The sequence below is a fragment of the Harpia harpyja genome, chromosome 5 (genome assembly GCF_026419915.1).
Source record: "Harpia harpyja isolate bHarHar1 chromosome 5, bHarHar1 primary haplotype, whole genome shotgun sequence".
Lineage (NCBI taxonomy): Eukaryota > Metazoa > Chordata > Aves > Accipitriformes > Accipitridae > Harpia > Harpia harpyja.
Genome location: NC_068944.1, coordinates 5,634,890 through 5,660,455, shown reverse-complemented (window position 1 = coordinate 5,660,455; position 25,566 = coordinate 5,634,890). Strand labels below are relative to the sequence as shown.

The following is a 25,566-nucleotide window of genomic DNA, read 5'->3' as shown; positions in this document are numbered from 1 at the left end:
TGACCCCGTGGGGGACCCACGCTGGAGCGGTCTGTGCCTGAAGGACTGCAGCCCATGGGAAGGGACCCATGCTGGAGCAGTTCATGAAGAACTGCAGCCCGTGGGAAGGACCCATGCTGGAGAAGTTCGTGGAGGACTGTCTCCCGTGGGAGGGACCCCATGCTGGAGCAGGGGAAGACTGTGAGTAGTCCTGCCCCTGAAGAGGCTGAAGCAGCAGAGACAACATGTGATGAACTGATCATAACCCCCATTCCCCATCCCCCTGCACTGCTGGAGGTGGCTAGGTAGAGAATCTGGGAGTGAAGCTGTGCCCGGGAAGAAGGGAGGGGTGGGGGGAAGGTATTTTAAGATTTGGTTTTATTTCTCATTACCCTACTCTCGTTGATTGGCAATAAATTAAGTTAATTCTCCCTAAGTTGAGTCTGTTTTGCCTGTGACAGTAATTGGTTGACTGATCTCTCCCTGTCCTTATCTTGACCCATGAGCCCTTTGTTCTATTTTCTCTCCCCTGTCTAGTTGTGGCAGGGAGTGATAGAATGGCTTTGGTGGGCACCTGGGCTCCAGCCAGGGTCAACCCACCACAGTCTTTTTGGTGCCGAAACCTGGGAATGTGAGGAATTCGAAATAAGGATAGTAATTGAGAGAGTTCAGTTTGCTTCTGCCATGAAAAAATGTTTAATCTGATCATTTGGTGTCACTTGACCTTAATTTAGCCCAAGGGAATTCTGAACTCAACATGACTCCTGGGTCTGTTCAGCCCTGGTCGTGACACTGTGTGACCATGGAGAAGTGGGACATGAGGAAGCGGGATGGAAAATCTGCCTCAACCTTAGAGGCATGGGTACATACGTTGCAAGGAAAAACAATCAAAAAAGCGGGGGGGTCTTCTGGGAAAACTGCTGCTCCAGTTGTTTCCAGTGGCAGTGCCCCAGACGGAGTAGAAGGGCTGATCTTACTTCCAATCTTAATAAAGGGAGTTCTGATTCATATTTACAAGTAAGTAATGAATACTATGGCCAGAATTAGAGGGGCCCTGCCTCCAGCCAGGTGGAGGAAAGGTACAACTGGGTTTATTGGACTGCGTGGATTCGATGGCCTGGCACATCAGAGCCACAGGAGTATAAGGCTCTAGTGGACACGTGCACAGTCTACGCTAATGCCATCAAGCTATAAAGGGGCAGAACCCATCTGTATTTCTGGAGTGGCAGGGTGTTGTGGGGGGAATAAGAGAGAAAAGAGGTTCAGATCACTTAAAGAATCACCTCCAATTGTATTAGTAACAGAAAAATGATTTAGTAGAAATTTATACGGAAGTGCGACTTCACCGAATTTGATGGTAAGGTTCACTCTATTAGTACAGGGGTGAAATGCACTCAGGAAAATTAAGTTAGAGTCAGACTAAACTTATGTATATAGAGACCAAAATGTAATAAGGTAAAAGGAAATATTAAAAAGAAAAATCAAGTTAGAATTAATTTCTTGTGATTTGTGCAAGCATCAGGAATGTGGAAAAGTAGGGGAGACCCTCCCGTTGAGTCACGAGGTTCAGAGAAGACCCCCTTGCTTTCTAAACTCCTGTTGGAGTCTAGGTGCGGCTGGATCGACTCCTAGTCCCAGACTTGGGCAACGGTTTATGTCTAATAGAGTAAAAGGGTAAGGGAAACCCTCCCGTTGAGTCACGAGGTTCAGAGAAGACCCCCTTGCTTTCTAAACTCCTGTTGGAGTCTAGGTGCGGCTGGATCGACTCCTAGTCCCAGACTTGGGCAACGGTTTATATCTAAAGGGATTATAATAGCAGCCTAAAATTCATTCACAGTTGAACAAAAATCATGACAGTAATTTAAGTATAACTTTGAGAGTAATAACTTATAATATACTTGCTATAATATACTTACTATAGACTATTCAGGTTAGTACACGCGTGTGCATAAAGACACTAAGAGATATACATATAAGAGAGTAAAAGAGAGTAAAAGAAAGTGAAAGAGAATAAAAGAGGTATACCTGTTAAAAATTCCCCTCGAGGTCAGTGAAAAGGTTCACTTCGAATGCTTCAGCATCTTTCTCAATGGGCGAAGGGTTGAGCCTCAAGGAGTGGAGAGAATCATCCCAGGTCATGTCAGCTTTCGGCAACAGACCTCTGATTTTCGCAAACAGGAAAGTTTGTGAGCTCTGAGAGGTGTCCCACTCAGAGGGAGATGCTGGTCGCAGCCCGCTGCGGTCCAGGAGAGCTCAAAGGGCCTCACTTAGTACGGCTTTTTATAGGTTTGGGAGATGATTGACTTGTCATCAACAAATTGCTGGAATCCCAGCTGCGCTGGTACCGTTTCATGTGCAGATAAGGAAAGCCCCGAGACTGTCTGAGAATAACTGAAAACATAGATATGGGATGCTCCAAGATTGTCAGGGGAGGACTGTTATGTCTCAAGGTTGTTATGAGAAAGAACTGGCTGCAGGTTGTTATGAGAACAGCCTATCTCTACTCCCGTCCCCCGCCGGGCAGCAGGAGTCCTTGAGACACACAGCATATCTCCCTGTCGTAGCTGCGTAAGAGTTCCTGGCACAGTCAAGGGTCACTTCACTGCCTGACTCATTGCACTTATGTTAAGGCCTGGTGAGACTTCCCGAGTTCGTAAATCAGCCTGGAGAGGGGGAAAAATGCACAACCACACAGGGGGATCCCAACAGTTAATTGTATTGGAGGCTGAAGTAAGCCTAACTGGGAATGACTGGCAGACACACTGCATTGTGACTGGCCCAGGGGCTCCGTGCATCCTTGGCATAGACTATTTCAGCAGAGGGTATTTTAAGGACCCAAAGGGGTATCAGTGGGCTTTTGGTATACCTGCCTTGGAGATGGAGGAAATTAAACAGCTGTCTACCCTGCCGGGCTCTTGGAGGACCTTTCAGTTGTGGGGTTGCTGAAGGTCAAAGAGTAACGGGCACCAATCACTACCACAATGGTGCACCGGCAGCAATATTGCACCAACTGAGACTCCCTGATTCCCACCCATAAGTTGATTCATTGACTGGAGAGCCAAGGAGTGATCAACAAAACTTGCTCACCCTTTATCAGTCCTGTGTGGCTAGTGCGAAAGTCTAATGGAGAGTGGAGACTAACAGTAGACTATCGTGGCCTGAAGGAAGTCACGCCGTTGCTGAGTGCTGCTGTGCCAGATGTACTAGAACTTCAATATGAACTGGAGTCAAAGGCAGCCAAGTGGTATGCCACAACTGATACTGCTAATGTGTTTTTCTCAGTCCTACTGGCAGCAGAGTGCTGGCCACAGTTTGCTTTTACTTGGAGGGGCATCCAGTACACCGGGAATCAACTGCCCCAGGGGTGGAAATGCAGTCCTACCATTTGCCATGGACTGATCCAGACTGCACTGGAAAAGGGTGAAGCTCTGGAACACCTGCAATACATTGATGACATCATTGTATGGGGTAACACAGCAGTAGAGGTTTTTGAGAAAGGGGAGAAAATAGTCCAAATCCTTCTGAAAGCTGGTTTTGCCATAAAACAAAGTAAGGTCAAGGGACCTGCACAGGAGATCCAGTTTTTAGGAATAAAATGGCAAGACAGGCATCGTCAGATCCCAATAGATGTGATCAATAAAATAGCAGCTATGTTTCCACCGACCAGTAAAAAGGAAACACAAGCTTTCTTAGGTGTTGTGGGTTTTTGGAGAATGCATGTTCCAAATTACAGCCTGATTGTAAGTCCTCTCTATCAAGTGACCCAGAAGAAGAACAATTGCTAATGGGGCCCTGAGCAATGACGAGCTTTTGAACAAATTAAATGGGAGGTTGTTTGTGCAGTAGCCCTTGGGCCAGTCTGGGCAGGACAAGATGTAAAAAAATGTGCTCTACACCACAGCTGGGGAGAATGGCCCTGCCTGGAGCTTCTGGCAGAAAGCACTGTGGGGGACCTGAGGCCGACCCCTGAGGTTTTGGAGTCAGGGATACGGAGGATCCGAGGCTCGCTATACTCCAACTGAAAAAGAGATATTGGCAGCATATGAAGGAGTTCGAGCTGCCTCAGAAATGGTTGGTACTGAAACACAGCTCCTCTTAGCACCCTGACTGCCGGTGCTGGGCTGGATGTTCAAAGGGAAAGTCTCCTCTACACATCACGCAGCTGATGCCATGTGGAGTAAGTGGGTCGCACTGATCACACAACGGGCTCGAATAGGAAACCCCAGTTGCTCAGGAATTTTGGAAGTGATCACAGACTGGCCAGAAGGCAAAGATTTTGGAATATTGCCAGAGGAGGAGGTGACGCATGCTGGAGAGGCCCCACTGCATAATAAACTGCCAGAAAATGAGAGGCAATATGCCCTCTTCACTGATGGGTCCTGTCGCATTGTGGGAAACCATCAGAGGTGGAAGGCTGCTGTATGGAGTCCTATACGACAAGTCACAGAAACTGCTGAAGGAGAAGGTAAATGGAGCCAATTTGCAGAAGTAAGGGCCATCCAGCTAGCTTTAGATATTGCTGAAAGAGAGAAGTGGCCAGTGCTCTATCTCTATACTGACTCATGGATGGTGTCAAATGCCCTGTGGGGGTGGTTACAGCAATGGAAGCAGAGCAACTGGCAGCACAGAGGTAAACCCATCTGGGCTGCCACACTGTGGCAAGATATTGCATCCCGGCTAGAGAATCTGATTGTACAAGTACGTCACGTAGATGCTCGTGTACCCAAGAGTCAGGCCACTGAAGAACATCAAAACAACCATCGGGGCATGAGGCTGCAAAGACTGAAGTGGCTCAGGTGGATCTGGACTGGCAACACAAGGGTGAATTATTTATAGCTTGGTGAGCCCATGATACCTCAAGCCACTAGAGAAGAGATGCAACACATAGGTGGGCTAGTGATCGAGCGGTGGACTTGACCATGGACACTATTGCACAGGTTATCCGTGAATGTGAAATGTGCTGCAATTAAGCAAGCCAAGTGGTTAAAACCCCTGTGGTATGGAGGGCAATGGCTGAAATATAAATATGGGGAAGCCTGGCAGATTGACTATATCAGACTCCCACAAACTTGCCAAAGCAAGCGCCATGTGCTTACAATGGTGGAAGAAACCACCGGCTGGCTGAAAACATATCCTGTGCCCCATGCCACTGCCCAGAACACTATCCTGGGTCTTGAAAGGCAAGTCTTATGGTGACACGGCACCCCAGAAAGAATTGAGTCAGACAACGGGACTCTTTTCTGAAACAACCCCACAGACACCTGGGCCAAAGAGCATGGCGTTGGGTGGGTATATCCCATCCCCTATCACGCACCAGCCTCCGGAAAAATCAAACAATACAATGGACTGTTAAAGACTACGCTGAGAGCAATGGGTAATGGGACACTCAAACATTGGGATACAGATTTAGCGAAAGCCACCTGGTTAGTCAACACTAGAGGATCTGCCAATCAGGCTGGCCCTGCCCAGTCAGAACTTTTACATACTGTAGAAGGGGATAAAGTCCCTGTAGTGCACATGAAAACATGCTGGGGAAGAAAGTCTGAGTTACTCCTGCCTCAGGCAAAGGCAAACCTATCTGTGGGACTGGTTTTGCTCAAGGACCTGGGTGTAATTGGTGGGTGATGCGGAAGGATGGGGAAATCTGATGTGTGCCTCAAGGGGATTTAATTTTAGGTGAGAATACCCAATGAATTAAATTGTATGATGTTAATTGCTATATAATACTGTATATCATCATTACTATAATTGTCATACGTCACATCAACAGTATTACAGTAAGAATTACCCAGATTAATGAAGAATGAATTCTGATGAAACCAAGCAAAGTGCAGCAATGATGGAACCAGAACTGGCACCGGTATGCAACAATCCAACACCACACACAATCTCTCTTGCCCTGAAGGACTGTTATGACAGATGGATGGAGCCCAAAGTCATGGACTAAATGAACTCTATGGACATTTTAGAGGGATGGCACATAGACTAGGGAATGATATCTGTGTGTATATATCAAAACACAGGAAAGGTGGTGGTGATTAATTGGGATGTATTGGAAAGTGTGGGACCTAGGCATGCTGTAGATGGTATAGAATAAGGGGTGGATATTATTGTCCTGGTTTCATCTTTTTTCCGATTCTCTCCCCTATCCCATTGGTGGGGAATGAGCAAATGGCTGTGAGGTGTTTAGCTGCCTGCTGGGTTAAACCACAACAGGAACCTAGGACCTTCCCTTTTCTGTTCTTCTAATTACTTTGTCAATCCCAGCTGCATTTCTCCCTTCTCTGGTGCAATCTATTGCACTGTGCCGGAGAATTACAGATGCATACTAATATTCTGTGTTTTCTTTCTCTCAGTTCAGTTTTACCTAATAGATTGATTACAGGTGTGTGAAACCCTGGCCACTGATCAGTGTATCATATCTAACTTACTTATCATTGCTGATGGTATACATTATTGTCATACATAAAGTAAGACTCCTAAGCAATATTTCTAAAGCCATGAATGAAGGCTGCAGTGCCTTTCAGAATTTAGTATAGAAGAATTTCAGGTAGTTGAGACTCCATCAAAGACAAGACCTAAAATGTTTATTTTTTATTTTTTAATTGCAGGCTAGTAGAAACCACTTTGGAAAAGGCCAAATTAAAAAGACCAGCAATAATCACTTCATTAAAGTTTCTAGTGCCAAGCTGGAGGCAATATCTTCTTACAATGTGTTTCCAACATTTTCAAGGAAAAATATTAACACCTAGATCTTATGTAAAAGTCTCTGCGTAGACAGAGTAAGTATTTTTACTGTAGTGAACTGTCTGCTATAGCTTGGAACCCATCTGCAAGCACAGAAAAGACTGTCAAAACTCACTAAGAACAGGATTATTTTAAAATAACAAAGGTGATCTTTGTTTTCCCCACCACCCAGTTGTACTTCAGAAACTAAAGGTAAAGGTGTCTTCAAAGTGAAAGCACTTGTGTTTGGAAATTAATATTTTTATGTGGAAGATTTTGTACAGCAAAAATTTCTCATGAAAATCACTATTCAAAATACCTCACTGTGCTACCAGAAGTGGCAAAATTGGTCAACAGCATCAAATACACTTTAGCTTTGTGTTTGAAGAGAGATGTCAAATATACTACCTAACAGATACAGCGAGTACCTAAAAAAAATAAAATAATTCAGAGCAATATATGGAAAATAATGAAGCTCAACTGGTGACAGTAGCTCATCATATATTTGTTTCATATTGGTTTTTAGTCTGCACGAAAGATTCTGAATTTTTCAAGCTGAACAATCAAATGGTAAAGGCAAGCCTTTAAGAATGGGAAGTGGGATGAGAAACATTATTGCATATTTAGGTACATATTTAAGTCTGCAAAGCTATTTCAAAGGAAGAGAGAATTAAATTTTTGACAAAGTTGCCAGCATGTTAAAGCTGAACTGCTGGGAATGTTTTTTGGTAGCTTGTGATAACAGGTATAAATTGTAAACTTCATGGTTATAAACAACACATACGTGGATGTGTTGCATCTATTATGCAGTACAGAAATCTTCTCTGCACTTCTGCATGTGGATGTACGAAACATTTTAGATTTCATAACTGTAAAAAGCTGTTTGCCATTTAAAGTCAGTATCACTAAGCCTCAATGAGCAAGATTATGACTCTCCAATCCACATTAATAATTCAGTGTGAAATATCTTCGCGACACTTGTAGCCCTGTCAGAGATCGAAAGTGTTTATATTTTCTGGATGCATTATATTAAAAGCAAAAAGCGTTAGTATGCTGCATGCATTTGCAAATTCTAGTCATAGTGGATGTGCTATGATATGAAACCTATCATTTTAAACCCAGTCCTGCATTATCACTCATGTTGATTTCTGTGCGCAGTACTGATTTGTAACAGACGCCTCCTGATAAAACTGCCCTGTCTGGGCGGGTGATATGAGTGAGGACAAGCGGTAAAACCTGAATCCCAAACCATATTCACTTCTGGTCTCCATATGGGGTATAAGGTTCTTCAAACACGTTGGGTTTGGTCCCTCTTGTTAAAATAACTTTTGGTTTTGTGTTTCCTTCAGTCCTTCAGTTTTCCTCACATCTCCATCCAGTGCCCCCTGCCTGACTCTTGGGGTGCGTGCAAATGTCTTTCCACTGAAATCTGCTTTAGCCAAAATGACTTAATGAGAGACGGCCTAGTTGCTGTTTGTCAAACTTGTGCACATCATATTTGCAACACAATCAGCCTCTTGAAAGCAGAGGCTTATGTGATCAAGTCTTCCTTTGAACTTCTGGATTCTCGTTAGCAACACAAAGCTTTGTCATGCTGTTGCAATAAATGATATTTTAATAACTGTTAAACCCTTTGAACATAAAGTTTAATAGTAACACTTGCAGGAATTAAATACTTTTATCTAGCGTCAGTGCTTATGGCCTAAACCCATTAGATGCTCATCACCTGCTACCTAAGGTGGGGACTGGGGTTTGCCTTGGAACAGGGGCCGATTGCGTCCAACACTGAACAAGTACATTTGGAAATAGTAGAAAAAAGGGTTTCTGTCCCAGAGTTTACAGTTTAAAAACACAGGCCTAAAGAAGAGTGTGGAAACGGGACAGAGCATGCCAGCTGTGCCATCGAGAGATTCCTTTTCCACCTCATGACAGTTGCTATTTTTTTAAGGGATGGGGCTCTGTCTCAGGAATCACCGTTGAGAGGCAAGGATTAGCCAAATTTAAAGACAACTGGAAGAGAAAATGTGCTGCAAATAGACTGGAGGAGGAAGGGGGTAGTACATGCAGACTGAAGCTATGAAGAAATGGTGAGCATTAGTGGAACGAGAGGGCAAAAAGGGCAGGGAACCGAGAGGTGACCCGTCCTGCTGGCTGCATGGCTAGTCCCACCAAATCACCACGGTACCTGTGTTTCTGCTCAAGCTTCTTACTCTGCTGGCTCAGGAGTCCTCTCAACCTGCTGATCTGGGTTTGTTTAGAAATGTTGACCCTCATGGGGGAAGGATTAAGCAGTATGGCTGTACACTGCATGGCTGTACTGTCTTGGAAGTGGTTGACCACAATGGGCTGGAGAATGCAAAAGTTTATATCGTTATGCCTCTGCCAGGGCTGCGCCTTTCCCACCGCGCTGTGCAGTGGTGTGAGGGGTTGCTTCCCCGTCTGTTCTCACGTTCCCTTCCTAAAATGCTTCTCCTCAGCTATTGGGGTGCCACTAAGCACATAATGGGTGCCATTAGTCACAGCCCTGACAGCATCGGGGAACACGCAGCAAGCCAGCAAGCAGGGACAGCTGTCTCTCTCAGTGGTTCTTCTGCTAATGAGTTTTTTAGGAGTAAATCCCAAGTCCTACTGAAGCCCATGGCAACAGTCTTGCCAACCTACTTCAGAGCTGGAGATAGTCCTTCGAGTGCTGAAGTGTCTTCTGTGATTTGAATCAATAGCCTCCTTCCACTTAAGCCACAAAAACTGTACTTTCATGCCTGCTTCTGCTACAACTGGAGTATAATTGCTGAGGGTTTGTGTATGTAAAGGACTCTTTTTTTTTTTTTTCCGAGTGGAAGATCACCACAGACCAACAGTCTAAACAGTTCACAATGATCAGCCCTAATTCTGAGGATAAATATGGCCATTTTTAACACTAAAGACAATGATCCCTGTGCAAAACAGAGTCGGTGAAAAAATAACCAGGGTTTTTTTCTTGTGTATAGTTTTGGGCTTTCTTTAAATGTGCCAGAATACACCTTTATCCCAGAAAGGGATAAACTAGAAGTTGTAATCTTGACTTTTGCCATACATGCCCTAGAAGCTTTTTATAACTGGTAGGCTCAAAGGGCCATATAAAAAGTGGATTTCTTGTAACTAGCTGTAAACATGTGGTGAATTAGATAAAGTTTTCCTTATAGTCAATAAATAACTGTTTACAGTCAGTAAGAAACTGCATTAGTTTCTGATACTGCACATCTTTTCAGATCAACCAGTTAACTAATCAGAGACTGGAGCAGTGTGTGCACACATCAGGATGTCTCTGCAATGAGCAAAATAGTCTTTATTTTATTGTTCCACGACTCAACATGAAAAAGAATATAGCAGGGTGAAAACTCCTTTTGTGTATAATGAACAAATGAGAAGGGTTATGTCACACCTAAATGTGTAGCAAGTGCGATCTGGGCTGCAATGAGCTAGTAATGCTTTTCCTAACATACAACCACAAAGGCGAGGCTGTGCCTGTGCTGACCTCTGTGCGATCGTTTAATGGCTGTAGCATTCATTTCCACTAATGCTTTCAGTGTCCATGGAGGATCAGAGCAGAATCTGGCTTTCTGCTGGCAAAAATCCTGCCCGGGAGCAAAACCTCTCCATTCCAAGACCTTTCTTGCAGTTTTCACATATACTGCATTATGCTGGTTCTTAATACTCTGCATGCTTTGTATTACATAATTCCAAACTGCTTAACCCTTTAATACAATATCCAGTCATGTCCATAAGCTCTGATTCATAGTTTTCATTAATTTATACCTAAGGCTACTACAAGGAAGGGGTAACCTCTCCTGCTCATACAGTAGACCCAGTGGCAGAGACAAAGCCCGAGCTTGTGACTTTCTACAGCATTAGCCTATGTATTTTATACTAGCCTTGTCAGTAAAGCTTTGTCAAAGGGGGAGACTGTACAATGTGTCTTGGGATAGTCACACAATGGTGAAGCAAGCTGGGCGTGACAGGGTTCAGAACTGGAAGTTTATGATGACTGGACTTAGTGATGTGCAGTGTTTTTGTATAGTAGCTGTCAATTGCTGTCATCGTTATAAAAGATGCGATTGTTACTGGAGACCAGTGGCATAACAGCGAGTAAACACAAATAAGTAGACTGGGGCGGGCTGGAATAGGCGACCTTCAGAGGTCCCTTTCAACCTCAACTATTCTGTAACTCTGTTTCTTAAATAATTTGGGCAATGTGAATAATCCATTGCTTGTCCTAATAAGCCAAACAGGCAGGGTATTATTTTTTCTCTTTGAGCAGAATCACCTTTACTGCATATTTGCAACTGATAGAGATCCTGCCTGTGTTCAATGCTGTTCAGTTGGTTTGTATACAAGTAGGATGTATTAGAAATACAGTCACAAAATGTGCTGGAGGTTATGCAATCCATGCTCCTGCCCCAGGACAACCTTTTCTTGTTTGCCAGGCTATCTGAGAGCTGGTGCTAACAGCCAAATATTAATTACTTTTAGAAATACTTTGCTGATCATTGGAATTAATTATTATAGAACTACAGCGGTTGGAAGGGACCCCTGGAGGTCTCCTGTCCAACCTCCTTCTCAAAGCACGTTCAGCTGGAGGAGGTTGCTCAGGGCTATGTCCTGGTGGGTTCTGAATCTCTCGAAGGATGGAGGTTCCACAGCCTCTCTGAGGAATGTGCTCTTGTGTTTGACCACTCTCATGGGAATTTTTTTTTTTTTAAACTTATATCTAGTCAGAATTTCCCTTGTTCCAGCTTGTGTCCATTGTCTTTTGTCCTTCCAGCAAGCACCACCTTCTCTATACCCTACCATCATGTAGTTGTATTATGATGATGGTTTATTATCCGCATTGAAATAGACCCTAAAGAACCAATACTGCAGTCCCATTGCTCTTCTATAGAGCTGCAAGAGGACAGAGCAACCCCTTTACAGAGAAGCGTATGGGTTTTTTAGTTGTTTACATAGTATTTGTGCAGAGGCTGTTACTTCCCGTTTCTTACAGTGCTTTTGAATAGTTGCTAGAGAGAAAAAAAGAAGCATTGTCACAGTTCAGTGAAGGGATTAAAAAAAACCCCTTTTCCTATTTTGTAACATCTTCCAAGGAATGGCAGTGTTACATATTAACACTTACGAACCAAGAAACCTACAAACTACATTACCTGGAGGCACTATTTCCCTCTGCTAAAACTTGGAAAGAGCAAGTTAAATGGCTCTGTTTCTGCTACTGAGCCTCCATTAAAGAAACAACCTGCAAAACTGTGCGTGTGTGCGCATGGGTGGGGAGGATAATGTATGCAATTTGTGTGCCCGGTGCATGTGCACAGTGATCCTTGCACTAACAGCATTTTATCACTTTACAGTTTTGTGAACATGACTCTCTAGGCATACCTGTCCACCAGCGTATATAATTTAATTAATGTGCTTACATGGACTGATCCCCTGGCTTCACTTAATAACCAGAGAAGAGGAAAAGTTACTCTGTAACTACGAATCTGCAATGTCCAGATGGAAAAACTATGGTTTCATGTGGAAATTCCATGAAATCCCCAGCTTTTACCTCAGAAATATTCAGCAGTAAAACCTACTTAGTTTTTACAAGTTATGCTAGTTTTCAAACATCAAAACTTCTATACTAACACAGAGTGACCTTAATGCCTCTTGTTATTTAGAAGATTCTGGTCAGTCTTTATGGTGGATGAAGATGAACTAAGCCCTGTATCGGAAATTGGTAGCTTCCCAACAATCAGTGATGATCACCAGGTTACATGCAATGTGCAAACAGAGCACATTCCCAATTAGTACTATCTCCATGCGTGTTGCTTCCGAAGGACTAATCTTCCAAAATCAGGAGGAAAAAAAAAGATGGAAGTCCATTGTGAGGAACCATTTTTATACAAAAATGTGAATGGAAATTAGATGCTTAAGATGAATTTATTGTAAGAACAGAAAGCTGCATTCTGTCATCAAGAAAAAGGACTGTTTTGGTGGGGAAAACTAGTCTTGGTTCAATAAGGAAGTGAAAACAACTATTTGACATAAACAATATATGAAAATGGTAAGGGAACTATGCATAGCGATCAATATAAATAAATTGCTCTGGAAATTGATAACAGGAAGCTAGAAATATGAGGGAAAATCCATGGCAGGTATTTTCTACATATACCTGCAGTAAAAAAAAGGTCATAGTGATGGCATAGGCTCTTCTAAATTGCAATGCATAAATATGAAAATAAAAAAAGGTATTTAGTGCAGGGTTCTGGTTTTAAAAAAAAAGTGACTTCAGAAGATCAGCTAAAAACATTCCTCCACTTAGTGGGAACTTCTTTTTCCTCAGAGGTGTTTTGTTCACCTGGAAGGAAATGCATAAGGTATAGTTCATTTGGTAATTAGTTTTGGTGAGATCATCAGCTAGCCCAGAAAATGTACTGCTACACCCAGGAATAAGATGCAGTACTATATACCTGCCCCAATCATGAATACAGAGTCAGGGACAAACATATTCCTATAGCGTTACAGAAATATTCCGCAGCGTCTTGGAGCCAGGGCTATGTGTTTAAACCAGGCAAAACATCCTAATATATAAAGCAGGGAGCATATTAGCATGCTATTTCATGTCAGGCTTATTTTTTAATTTTCTGCGTGGCTTTTATTCAGTACCACCTTGTAAATGAAAATCTTTACGGTTCAATTTGGGCTGAAGAGTGTTCTTGGTAGTTTCCCATTTCACTGATAACCAATTGATAGTATTTCAAACAATCTAACTAAAGAGTCTGCCTTACCAGAATTTGGACGCAGATTCATCCTAACGCGTGCAGTTTTATTTTAGTATTGGACTGGGGGGGGGTGTGTCATTTAATGGTCTACAGATTGCAGAGCTGTGAGTAGAAAAATCTGTTGCAAACAGTACGTCAGGCAAAAAAACCCATCTGATAAAAACGCCACCACAAACCCCAACATTCCTTTGGCTATGCTTTTTGTGTGTGTGTATGGTTACAGCTTATCCTACAAAGCAAAGGCTTTTACATGAATGTCTGCCGTTCTCTCTACAGCTGACCAGCCCACGCCACTCCTCAGGCTTTTGGCCACCCACGGCCCTATAGATTGACCGGCCGCATGGCATCTCTGGCCAGTAGAGCCAGTTAAGCGTGATGGAGGAGCATCATACGCCAAACGCAAGGTGTGAGAAAGCGACTTCCCCTACCTATTAGCAGCAGTGGAAGAGGCATCATCTAGAAGAAACCAGGAAATCTTGAGCGCTGAATTTGGAAATTTTAGGGAAAAGACGCTTCCAGGAGCTACCCCTATTTTCAACAGCGTGCCTCAGCAGGAGGGGACGTGAGCAGAGGCGCACCGGTTACTCCGGACCCAAACGCCACGGCCTTGCGCTTCAGGAAACTTCGCGCTGCACCGGCTCTACGTGGCTCCGTGGGCTCGGGGGTTTCCCTGCCTTGGTGCCCGGCTCCCGCTGACGAGCCTGGGGAAGAGACGACTCTGCTGCCCGCGGCCCCTTTCGGACGACCGGACCGGTGGGCCTGCTGCTGGCGACCGGGCCAGGCCTCCCTCTCCTGGCCTCCGTCCCCGGCTCGGCTGCGGCCGGGCGGCCCCGGGCCAAGGCGAAGGCAGGCGGGGCGGGAGGCGGGAGGCGTGAGGCGGGAGGCGCGGCCGTGCCGTGCCGGTCCGGTCGCAGTACCTGCCCGCAGCGCTGCCGGCGGGAAGGCTCCGCTGCCCGGGGAGAGCCGCGCCGGTGTTTCTGTCAGAGTTTCTCTCCCCGTTTCCCGCCTTAGCCAGCCCGGCGGTATGGCCGGGGCGCGGCGGGGGGAGCTGCTCTCTTTCCGCGCCTTCCAGGCCGCCTGCCCCGCCGGCTACGAGTACGGTTACGGCGGCGGCCTGCGCGGCCTCCGGGAGAGCGAGTTCCCCCGGCTCCGAGGTACCGCGGGCCCGGGCGCAGCCCAGAGGGGCGGGTGAGGGACGGGCAGGGCCGCGGAGGGTGAGCCGGCGGCGGGGGAGGCCCGGGCCCGGCCTCGCCTCGTCCTCGGGCGGCAAGTTTCAGGTGCGAGGGAGCGGCGGGGGAAGGGGCCGGGGGGGGGGGGGGGGCGGCCGCTGACAGAAAACACCGGCCTCGCCTCGCCGCAGCCCCCTCAGCGAACACGGCCGGGGGGGGGGGGGGGTTGGGGGTCGCCCCCTCTCCTCCGCCTCCAGCAGAAGTGTCCCCCGAGTTCAGGAGCGGGGTTTAGGTACGGCAACCAGGCGCAAAGGGAGATGTTGAGGAGAGGGCGGGGGGAAAAGGCGAATTAAAACGGCCCCTTCGTCTAGGGAAGGTCTGTGGTTAGGCCGGTCTTCGTAAACTACTTTTGCAGGTCATATAGATTTCTCCTCCCCCCCAGCATTAAACGTTGCTTGAACAGTATGAGTTCAATACAATATTACTGCAAATCTAACGGTGAGGGGTATACTACAATAATTTATTTCGCTTAAAGAGGTATCGATGCCTTTGATATCAGCACTTCAAAAGGCTTAGGGGAGAAACGGAGTAGGAGAGCAGAGTAAATAACATGAGTTTGGGTGTCCCGAAACTGTTATTTAGGCCGCTCTTTCTGTTAAGAGTTTCATGTTACTGCCCCTTTTTGTCATGTCTTTGAATTTTGGTGATCGAATCCAAGAGCGGACTTTCTCACACTCGGGTGTTTAGTAGAGAATGGAGTTACACTTTACCTCTAGAGGGGTGCGGGAAAACTTAAGTTCAAGCAGCAGTCTGAGGAACTTTTTCTTTAAGATTCAGTAAGTTAATTTTACAGTCTGGTATTAGTCATATTGCATCAGTGAAAGTTTGATAACAAGAAACTGCTTGTCCTAAGCTCAGGTCAAGATTCTGAAAAGTGGTTGTTTTGTAACTAACTGCAAACATTGTTTAGGCATTTAAGCAGATGACTTTTCAAAACTCCTGGGACTCAGGCTCGTTTCTCTGGAGGCTCCCTGGTTTTGAAATAAAGTGTATCTGGTAACGAATGATGTCTGGTGGATCATTCCGGGTTCCAAAATGGAGGTCACTGCAAAGGCAAAGCATTAGGAGTTTACCTCCACTTGAAAATGTTTTGGCTAATGTAGGCTATTGAGTTACACTTCAGTCATGCAACTTACTGAAATGATATGTGGATGATAGATAATTTAGAATATTTCCAGAAAAAGGTAAACCAAACCAAATACAGGGTATAAAATAGAATCTGTCATAATATTAGCTAATTGAAATCACATAATAGTCTGTGGTAAGGTGACCTAGGTTGTGAATTCCTTCTGCCCTTTGTTTTCCCCTTCAGAATTTTAACGTGTTACACAATTCATAAATCGTCATCCATTCGTCTTGAAAGCTTGTCACCTCCGCGAGGAAGATCAGTGTCCTTAACTGATCGCTGTACATACACGTGGTGTCCTGTCTGGGATTCTTGTCTTAAAAACAGGGGTGTATCTCCTCTAGTCAAGCCTTCAAGTGATGCCAGTAGTGCCAAATGAAAGGTGTCCAGGGGCAGATTCCTGGGCCAACTGTGTAAGGCTGAGCGTCCCCTGCCATACAGGTCTGTTTGTCTCAGAGCTGACTAGTTGGACTAGTCCAGGACAGAGTCCAGGAACTGGCTGACAGCGGGGCAGTGGGGATGATAAGAATGCTGCTTGTACTTATTCCTTGGCCTCCTTTTATTTAGCCATGTAGCTGTCTGTATCCCCACGTGCTGAAGGTCTCGACACACTGATGTTGATGTTATGAAATGCCTTTTAAAGCTCTAGGTCTTTGTTGCCTTGCTGAAATAAGCCAAAGGAAACATGTCTGAGGTACAGGTTGGCAGCAGCAATAGTAAGTAAAGGGGCCTTCTCCAAGTGACTTATAAAAAAATTAGTGGGACTTTCAGGCATTTAGCTACTTAAGCATTTTCAGTGACCTGCCAGAACATGCAGGCTGGGGGATGAGGTAGAAGTTTTACATCTCTGGTGGCCTCGGGACAGCTTTAAGGGTGAGTCCTGATTAAGTCCTGATTGTACAAACACTGATTCACTAGGGAACCTGTAGCTGTTCATGGGGTTGATCGCTGCTGGGTGTCTCCCTACTGCACAAAGGTGTGGCAATTTTAATCCCTTGTAGTAAAGAGCAATCTTAACTAGTTCCACTAGACCAAGGAGAATGAGCTCTGTTTTTAAGTAGTTAACAGTAATGTCTTGCTTTGTTTATTTGGGGCTTGCCTCAAAGATCTTTCCATCATTAAAGTTGGATAAAAATCCAGATTTTGCTGCTCACTTTTTATGTCAACAGAATTTTTGGAGTCCCTCTTCAGATATCCATGATGTAAGCCTAATGCTCAATTTTGGAAGTGTCATCTTCTTACAAGCAGCATGTGATGATAATAATTGTTACATATCAATGTATTCACTTTTTTGTGCTTGCTGATATTTGGTGGCATCCACTAAGGACATCTTGTGCGAATGGTGTTCTCTGGGGAAGGCAGAAACCTCTTCTGTGTTATAAACCTTTGCTTGCATGGTGCTCATGCTTCTGTTGTAGCTCTAGTATGAATAGTTGCACAAGTGCCTGTTGAGAAGAAGGTACAACAGATGTGTGTAGGGAACACTGGCTACCGGACAAACTGTAAACTCAGGATTTTTCAAAGGTGGTCTACCTGTGGTCCTATCAAAGTCTGTGGGAGTTTCACTCTTGGCTCCATCAGAAAGAAAGTTAGGCTCGTACTGAGTGTGTTGGGGATTTCCCCTTCAGGTTTTGTGAAGGAATAAAAGGAACTACTTTATTTCCTTCAATCAGCAGGGGTCTGTCTGTTTCGGCATAGAAGCCTTAAATTTTACCTTTTAAGCCAAAGTTTATCTTCACTTTTGTAATTCAAGGGCTGTTAGCTGATGGCTAGAGCAGCCCCTTCTAAAAATATATGTGGAGTCTGTGAAACGGATCCCTGTTTCACGGGCAGCAGCATATGCGCAATATGTGACCTTGACTTTAATCTTGTGAGCAGTGTACCCTTATCTGCAATGTAGGATTGTAAACTGTGCTTTAGAAATGGATAAAGAAATCAGCGGGAGTTTATAGGTTCTGTTGTTAAGTAATGGGGATGAATATGCTTCTGTGATGTTTATCATAGCAAAGAAAATATCAGCTTCAGTTTGTACCGTGGTTTTAAAAAAGAAAAAGCTGACATGTGATTTGCGATGCAGCGTTTAATCCCAAGATACCTTTCCAGTTTCAGCTGTGTGCCAGTATTCTCCTCTAAGATAGCTGTGTCCGTTTCAGTGGGAGCTTTCCAAGAGCGATAAGCAGTGGATACCCATCCCCCAAATAAAAAACAGCCTGTATTAGCGATCATGTATTCTTTAAGGGCTGCTGACTATTTGAAGATAGTATTTAACTGAGGTAAGATGCACTGTCACATTTAGTGTCAAATCAGTCACTGTTCTGTACTGCAATAACAGTCATGTGACAAATCATGTGTTACCTTAGTAGTATGAGCATTTGCGATATGTGTGATTACATACAACTAACAATAATAATGTAGCTGGCTTGTTAAACAAAAAGGAAAGGCTGACTAAGCTTTGAGTAACAGAATTGGCCTTTGTTTCTCTGAAACTCAAATGATGTCCAATGAACTGGTCACCTGTGCGAGAGCTTATTTTATTGTTCAGTTAGGGAATAGCTGGGTACTGCATCTGACCTCACACAAAAATAAGACTTTTTACCCATATTGCTGGTAGTTATTTGCACTGAGACTTTTCCTGGAAGTAGGAGAATGGGAAAAGCAGGTCTTCTCTGTGCACTTCAGTTAGTAGTCAGTGGCTCGGTTAGCAAAGGTCAGCTCTGTCCTCTGAGAACAGAAAAGCCTATCTGTTTTGTCAGGTTTGGGGTAATCTGGTGTTTTGGCTAAATTTCGGAAATAGGAAATGCATTCTGGTGTGGCAGCTCAGAGTAATTTTGTTGATAGGTAGCTGATGCTCACATTTTATGAAACTTGTGAAGATGAGTGTACTGTGAGCCTGAACAGTTGTGCTCACCTCTTGATTGCAAACGTAGGTGTGACCTCAGTTTCTCTACTGCTATGCCAGTTTGCTTACTTTGTCAAATCAGAAATTCTACCAGACTCGTGTCTGAGGTTTTTTTCTTTTATTAAAAAAAAAAAGAGATTATTTGGAATAATTTTTGTATCCTAAAATAATTTGATTTTTCTTTTTTTTTTTTACATCTACAGAGGTTTGTTTTTTGTTTTTTTTTTTTTAAGACCGTTCTGTTTGATCTGGTAGCTGTCTACTTCTGCTTGTGTTTATGTTACTTTCTGCTGATTTCCTAATTATTAATATTTTTTACCTGTGGATGAATCTTTTCTTTTTAATCTCTTTTTTCTTTTTCTTGAAGACTACGTGACTGTGTGTGTTCAGCAAAACATTTGTAGTTAGGTTCTTTGACCAATATTGTTCTTTGAGGAAGTTAGCAATATACAAGTCTCATCATGCCATTTAAAAACTAATTTGATAACGAGGGATAAGTTTATTTTGATTCATTGTTGTCTAAGGTCTGTGCTGAACCAGAAGCAAGGCATGTGCCATTTTACGGTCAGATGCAATACTTAGTTGTGAGTTCCCTCAAGCCCACCCACCCATTGCTGATCAGAATTAAGCTAGGCAGCTACAGTCCTGGGAGAGACAGCATCTCCCAGAAAGATAAAATGATTTCACCCATGTGCAGAGATTGGCATATGTTAATTTTAATCCAGTGTTTACCTCTTCTACACAAAGGCAGCAAAAGCAATGGGTAGGGGAAGTATAAGGCTGCTTTTGTTGTCTTGTTGGAAGTTCCTGTGTCGTTAGAAGAGCTGCTAATTGTGCTGGAGAGTAAGTAAGTCTCACTGAGTTATCTCATCTCTAGCTCAGCCTGAACAGAGAAGAAATCTTCTAAACCTCTCGTTTTGGTGTCTAAAGCTGAGAGCTCCTCTTCCTACTACGGTGCAAGGCTTGTTCCTCTCCTCAGCAGCTGTGAGATCTCTGGCTGGTAACCTGCTCCTGTCCTCTGTAGCCCCTCTGTCACAACATGATTTTATTTTGTGAAACACTTTTTTTTTAATTTGGCAGGGAAAAGAAAGCAAAAGAAATTACATTTATTGAAGGAGGCTGCTCTTGGACAGTTTGAAATGCTAGAAGACATCTGGGAAGGTTCATTTAGTGGGTGGAGAAGGTATCATAAAAAGAAGCCATGGTATGGGAAGTGTAACCGCACAACTATGTGACAATTGTTTTGTAAAAACCAGTATATACGCTCATGTAAAGGCTTAATGCTTCCTGTCGATTTCAAGTCAGCATCAGTTATCTAAATAAGCTATTATCTAAAGAACTGATATCAAAGAGGAAGCGTGTGTGGAACATAAAGTGGATTTAGTGCCAAATGCAGTAACAGCAACTGTGCATTAGTTTCAGATGTTTTCGTCTGCCTACACAGAAGTAACAGGTACTATTAAGGAATTTCTTACCTTGCATTTCAGGATTCAGAAGGCTATCAGTGGTCTGCTCTGTGCAAGACTGGTGTTTCAGTTGATCACCCAGAGCGGGGTGGTCTTTTGCTTTTTGTGATGGACGTAGGTCTTAGTGAAGAGTGGACAATGATACTGTCATTGTAATATTTCAGCACTGAATAAAGTTTTAGTTACTTTAAAGTTGAGTTAGAGGAAAAAAAATTCCCTGAAAGATACAGGTAATGTCTTCTCTTTCTTGAATTGTATTACTCAGAGTAATATATATCATTAATTTTTAACTTCAGATTTGGTGTTGTAATACCCATGTAAAGATGTTCACTGCACCATTACACTGGCTCTGTAATCGCCTGTGTCACATAGTACAAGACATTTAAAACTCTGTCTGGAATACAGAAATGTTGAGCAAAAAAAAGTACCAAACCCTATAAACCTGATACAGTTGACATGAACTCAGAATTTTCAGGTGTGTTTTAGAAGTAAATAGTCGATTAGTTGGGACTAGATTCTTTACAACAGGAAATAATCATATACAGACATTAGATTTTTTAAATCAACATGTAGAGATTAAAAAAAAATACTAGATTTGGAAAGATACTTTATGGAACTCCATAGGTGCTGCAGGGTATCAGCCACACATTTAAAAAAATTGCACTTTTAATTAAAAGATACATTATTTCTAAAATAAATATCTGCACAAGATGTATATTAGTGTTTGAAAGTATTGAAGCAAGCAGGTGTTTTATTTGAAAAGCACAAGATGCTTTGTTATCTCTTAGGCAAAAATTGGAAATGCACCAAAATCTTGTTCCTACAAAATCCCACATCAGTGGTGCTTTCTTCCTTCCATTGCCTTTGCTTCCTCTTAGATTCTCCTGTTTGTCCTCCTCCGTTGTTATGATGTTGCTGTATGTGAGATGTGTATTGATTTCTTCCCAGCCTATTTCTGTGTATTTCCATACGATGTATATCTGATTTGGTTTGTGGGTTGTTTTTTTTTTTTTAGATAAGAAATGTAAGATTATTAATTAAAGAGTGTATGTAAGTTTTCAGGCAGGTATGATCTGCTTCTGGTGTCCCTGCGCTTATATTGGAATTTCCTCTGCAAAACCAGAACCTGGCACATGAAGCTCTTGAAATTTCTATTTTATGTTAGGATAGCAATTCCCGTATCTGAGCTGCTTGCCAGAATTCAAGGGCACTCCCAGTCTAAGGACAAAAAGACAAACAGGGAGGTGAGAGGTCAGTTTTTGTTGATCGGCTTGATTCATTGCATACTTGGTATCAGAGAGATGCTGCAGAGATGTCGCTTGGATGTGAAAAGACTGTCATTGAATTCAGGAAGACCATACTGCAGAGTACTGCATAATAAAAAGCACTGATATGAGAGGTTGATAAATGAGTAGACAGCACAATATATTTGCAGAGCAGGAGGCTAGTGGGATGCTTCACTCAGAGGTGATACTTAGGAAGTAGGATGCTGAGCTCTCAAATGTCTCAGGCTTTTTATATTAGGTTGTCTTGGCCCAAGCCATCAATGCCGATGTTTTCCTTTATGTGACACTAAAATACTAGTAAGGTGGTTTTTTTTTTTAATTTTTATACCTCACTGAACTTAGAAACTTAAAAACAACTTAAAAAAAAAAAAAAGATTCTTCTTAGGAATATGTCAGCTCGGGATTGGTATAATTTTTTTTCTCTTCCTAAGTTAATAATGCTGATAGTGTTACCATGTCTGCGTATTGAGAACCACAGGCTGGTTCCTGTCACATTTGTTAGGAGGAGATGTGTTTCGTGGAGGTATTGTGAAAAAGGAGGTGTCAAGAACTGGTGTGGGAAAGGGGTGTCAGTGTTACAGAGAAATGGGTTTAGTAGGGCAGGAAGGCATAAAGACAGGCCACAAAGCAGTAGAAAGTCAGACTTAATTAGTTTCATTGCTAATGAGGCAAGTTGTAACTCTCTTGCCAGTATTTGTGGCAGCCCAGATAGATCCTGTGCCGTGGTGCTCTTTGCCCCTTCGCCTTCTGTCCTGCCGTAGAGAAGCGATGGTCTGCAAAGTGCCTGCGATGGGGATGCGACCCCAGGCAGGCAGCTGTTGTGAGAGTGTCATGCAAGAAAGTGTCAAGTCACTTTTTTTCTGGTGCATGAAATACACATATAAAATTGGAAGCAGGTCTTTGGGAGAGAAATCTTTCTCTCACTGGTGTTTTATTTCCCCCTTCTTAACTTTCAGGATTGTACAGAATGACGACTCCTTTCTCGTAGCAACCAGGGGAATGTGTCTTTTACAAAAGAAGTAAAAAAGATGTGGTTTCTGTGCTTATTCAGATTAGTCCCTGGAGCAACAGGATCTAAAATGCTTTTAAAAGAAAGCTAAGAACATGACTGGGCAGGATTTTTGTCACTTAAGGTCGTCTTAAAAGAGAGAGATATCCAAGAATGTGATCTTTTGGTGACGTGGTTAGCTGGGGAAGGACGATTGCACAACTAAGCTTACTTCTTCTGGCAATACGGAGAATAATGTCCTAAATTAAAATTTGGAAAGATGACAGGAAGCTCATTTGAAGAAATATTCATCAATTAAATTAATGTTGTGTGAATTAATTTCATTAATGCACAATTAAACACCAAATTTCACTGTTCGTACCCCTTTGCAAACTTATGAACAGGTCAGATGAAGTTACACAGTCATCAGAAAGTTTATCCTCTTATTTCTTCCTGAGGAAGAAATTGAAGCCCAGGATTTTCCACATTTTTATGTTCATGCCACACAATGCATTAAAGTTGTCATAATTCAGTAATTTGGAACTGGTGGTATCAGTAATGGCTACAAACATATGTTGCCTTTCTTTAAAAAAATAGGACTTTGCATTGCTGTTGAGTAAAATACACTGTTCATCTGCTGTGCCATTCATTTCCCAAGTAACTTATTAGGAGTGTAACTTAAAAAGTAACTTATTAAACATGTGACTGGGAGTCATATTTTTATTATTTGTACATCTGCCTATAATTTCTTTTAATGTAAACAATTAGAATTGTCACAAAACAAAATGTTACTCAGCTGCTCTGGCAGTATGCAACTTTTAAAATATCTGTCATTGTCTTTGATTCATCACACACTAGGAAAATATTTGTTACAGATTTAATCAATTTAGGAGTGTGTAAGCCCAGTGAGCAGAATGGGAGACTCTTCTTAATACCCTGTCTGATCTCAGTTGTGGTGAACAATTTGCTCTGATACTGCATGTTGCCTTCTTATGAGACTGCATAAAAGCAGATAAATAAAGTGGTTAACTAGCAAGAACTCCCTACCTGATGGACTGAATGGAGTAAAATTAAAGACTGTATGAAAAAGGAGCCTTTGCCAGCCGCAGACATGCTACATAAACTCGCTAGTATTGCGTAGCTGGGAAGCTGACCGAATTGATGTTCAGACAAAACTGTACATAGTTGATTGCACTCCATTGTTACTTGATCATAGAGTTTGTGTTCACAAGCAAATGAAACATTTGATTAATGAATAACAGCTTTTAAATGCATTCCCTTAAGAATGTGAATGCCTGAGAAGTAACATTATTGTGGAGGGTGGTCATGAAGTGTAGCAATATGATAATAATCCTCTGCTTACCACCTCAGCATGGACGTTTAGCGAGAGGTACAATGCTGCCGAGACAGCCTAATAATACAAATGCAGGATGACTGGTCGCCCTTCTAAAAAGGAGATAATTTAATGCTAGTATAAGTGAAGAAAAACATATGCCATTTAAATAGATTAGAAGTGAATTGGAAGACTTGCAGTACCTAAGAAATAAACTAAAAACCATGTAAGATGTGTTTTGGGTAACATGAAATTACATGCAAGAGACATAAAAATGGAAAAATAACCTTTAAGAGGTGGCTGCAAATGTGTGTTTTGAAAATGATAGACTAAGGAAATAAAGAGAGTGACACATCTGAACTACACCGCAGCTGACTTTCCTTTTTCCTGGGACAGAGCAGCCCTGGTGAGTGGCACTCAGAAACTCCTTTCTGTTCTGTTGTTTACAACTATTTCTGATTTGACTGAGGTGCATGTCCCTGCCAGTTTTTTTTCTGGTAATGAAATTAAGCCCTCTGTTTTAAGGATTGTTAACTGTCTAGTTAATATTAGATTAGTAGCTTTCCAAACTCAACAAGAGCAGAAATGCAGAAGGAAGGGAGAAAAATGATGACAGTTGTAATGGGAAAATCACTTGCTGTGTGCATTAAATGTCCCCAAAAGCCATCTTAATTTGCAAAGCTGGAGTCTTTGTGAGAATCAATCTTTCTTTCTTTCTTTCTTCCTTTAACTTTTGTGTGGAAGTTGTCTTTGATGTAGGTCTTGTTGAAACCACAGCTATAAATCTGTCATTTCTTGGGGAAATGAATTGCGGATTTCAGTGAAACTGTTCCAAATTCATGCTTGGGTGAAACTCTCTAAAGTGGAATTTGGCTAAAATGTCATGGCACTAGCAGTTGTATCTGCTCTTTGTTCTTCAGGGTCAGTTCCAGAGTAGCAGAATAACTTCCCTTACCATAAAATTAGTAATTTGTTTTTCTTCTGTAGAGTAGACCCAGAGTAAGGGCTCTGATTTTGGATTTAGGTGGAAATTTAGCTTTTCATTAATTAGAATAGCAGCTATTGATGTACTCACACCTTTCTAATGGCTCTACAGCATTGAAGGGTTTACTATGCATTGAAGTGGTTCTCCTATGAACAAAACACTGCAATTGTAACTCCGACATAAAGGAAATCTATTCCTTGGGAAGCACTCTTTTTTTTTTTTTTTTTTGATCATAACAACAGTTTAGGATTTGATACTGTGAAATATTCTCCTTGAGAAGGGTTGATCATGAGGGGATTCCCACTTCAGTTGCATTCTTTAAAGTCTCTCCAGTGTCTGTAAAACACTGAGCTGAAGGAAGAGGTGGGATATGAGGAAGGGGAAAGGAGGCAGATGTCTGGGACAAAAAGTAGGCTGCTTTAATATTCCTTTTCATGTCACAAAGAGCTTTTTCAATAGTAATTTTCATAGCTCATTGTCAAATTTAGTTTTAAACTTTCTGTCTTCTCTTTCTGTAGAAGCGTGGGGGTTTTTGGTTGGAAAATAGTATTTAAAGTGATCTTTGGTTATAAACTACTGCTTGGAAAGAAACCAGACTTCTGGGAGTGAGGAAGGAAGTAATGATGATTTTATTAGGAGCTGCCTTATGTTCGGCTCGGTGAAGCTCATCTGCAGAGCACAGAAAAAACATCACTACACCACAGGGCTGTGGAACCAGGACTGTCTTCTAGTGAGCACTACTGTGGCCCCAGCTTCAT

General features: G+C 42.7%; 1 protein-coding gene across 1 annotated transcript in view; it reads left to right on the top strand.

Moving 5' to 3' along the window:
- The first annotated feature begins 14,405 nt into the window (after positions 1-14,405).
- The window catches only part of MOCOS (molybdenum cofactor sulfurase), a 231,158-nt gene continuing 219,997 nt past the window's right edge, over positions 14,406-25,566 (top strand). Inside the window, exon 1 of the mRNA XM_052788249.1 lies at positions 14,406-14,650. Coding sequence (XP_052644209.1) covers positions 14,521-14,650 — 130 coding nt within the window. The 5' untranslated portion in view covers positions 14,406-14,520. The remainder of the gene's footprint in view (positions 14,651-25,566) is intronic.